The 1,085-nt window shown below is 55.8% G+C and overlaps 1 protein-coding gene across 1 annotated transcript; it reads left to right on the top strand.

Moving 5' to 3' along the window:
- Nucleotides 1-4: 4 nt before the first annotated feature.
- LOC101627453 (5-hydroxytryptamine receptor 3E-like) lies at nucleotides 5-544 on the top strand (the record flags this gene model as incomplete). Its single annotated transcript, XM_004695821.1, has 2 exons — nucleotides 5-182; nucleotides 315-544. Coding segments are annotated over 2 exons (408 nt in total), but the record flags the coding sequence as incomplete, so codon positions are not given.
- Between the last annotated feature and the right edge of the window lie 541 nt (nucleotides 545-1,085).

Consider the following 1,085-nt stretch of genomic DNA (forward strand, 5'->3'; position numbering starts at 1 on the left):
GGTGGTCAGCCTGCTGGAGACCGTCTTCATCACCTACCTGCTGCACCTGGCCACCACCCAGCCCCCACCCATGCCTCGCTGGCTCCACTCTCTGCTCCTCTACTGTGCCCGCCCATTCAAGTGCTGCCCCACTGGGCCCCAGGAGGGAAACAACAGCCTGGGCCCCACTCCCACCCTGCCTGGTAAGGGAACTCAGCCCTGCCCACCCTCATCTCCCAACACCTCCACTTCTCAGCCCTGCCTCCATGCCTCTCCCCCTTGCTCCCCAAATGGGGGAGCTCCCAGCCCAACGCTCAGTCTCTATCTCGCTGTAGGGGTGAAGGAGCCTGTGGAGTTGGTGGGGAAGGTGCCAGGTCCCAGGGAGGCAGAGGTAAACGGGTGTCCCGGGTCAACATGGGCCCAGCAGGAAGCTGAGGCTCAGAAGCAGCACTTGGTCAGCCTGTGGGTGCAGTTCAGCCACGTGATGGACACCCTGCTCTTCCGCCTCTACCTGCTCTTCATGGCCATCTCCATCACCACGGTCATCGTCCTCTGGAACACCTAGGCATAGCATCTCTCTGCTCCTGTAGATCCCAGCCTGGACCGTTTGTGGCCTCCCAGAGCCAGCAACGCCTTTCCCCTTGTTGAGTCATGTCATGGTCCCAGTGATTTCCAGACTCCCTGCTTCCTTCCATCCTTCTCAATTTGACCCATTGACCAGGCAGACATCCATCACTGCCTCTTTCTGGAAACCACAGCTTGGAATTTCTCCTGGTTTCAAGACAGCAAGATCCAGCCCACTTTTCTAATCTTACCACTTACTCCCAGTGATTACCATGTTCCTTCTATATTCCCAAATCCCAACACAGCCCTACTGAGAAGATTCAGAACAGCCTTAGACAATTTCCAGATTTCTCATATGCCATAGTCTTCATTTCTCCATTTTTTTTTAAAGATTAATTTATTTATGCATACAGAACTGAGGTACAGGCCAGAGGCTCAGGGGCGGCAAGAGGCTTCACCAGAGACAGAGTGGGGAGCAGAACAGGCATATCGACGAAGTACACTGCTGAGGAGAGCAGCGGGCGGGTCAGGAGAGGTCTGCC

This window comes from Condylura cristata, unplaced genomic scaffold (assembly GCF_000260355.1).
Source record: "Condylura cristata isolate star-nosed mole 26May11 unplaced genomic scaffold, ConCri1.0 scaffold00825, whole genome shotgun sequence".
NCBI classification, from domain to species: domain Eukaryota; kingdom Metazoa; phylum Chordata; class Mammalia; order Eulipotyphla; family Talpidae; genus Condylura; species Condylura cristata.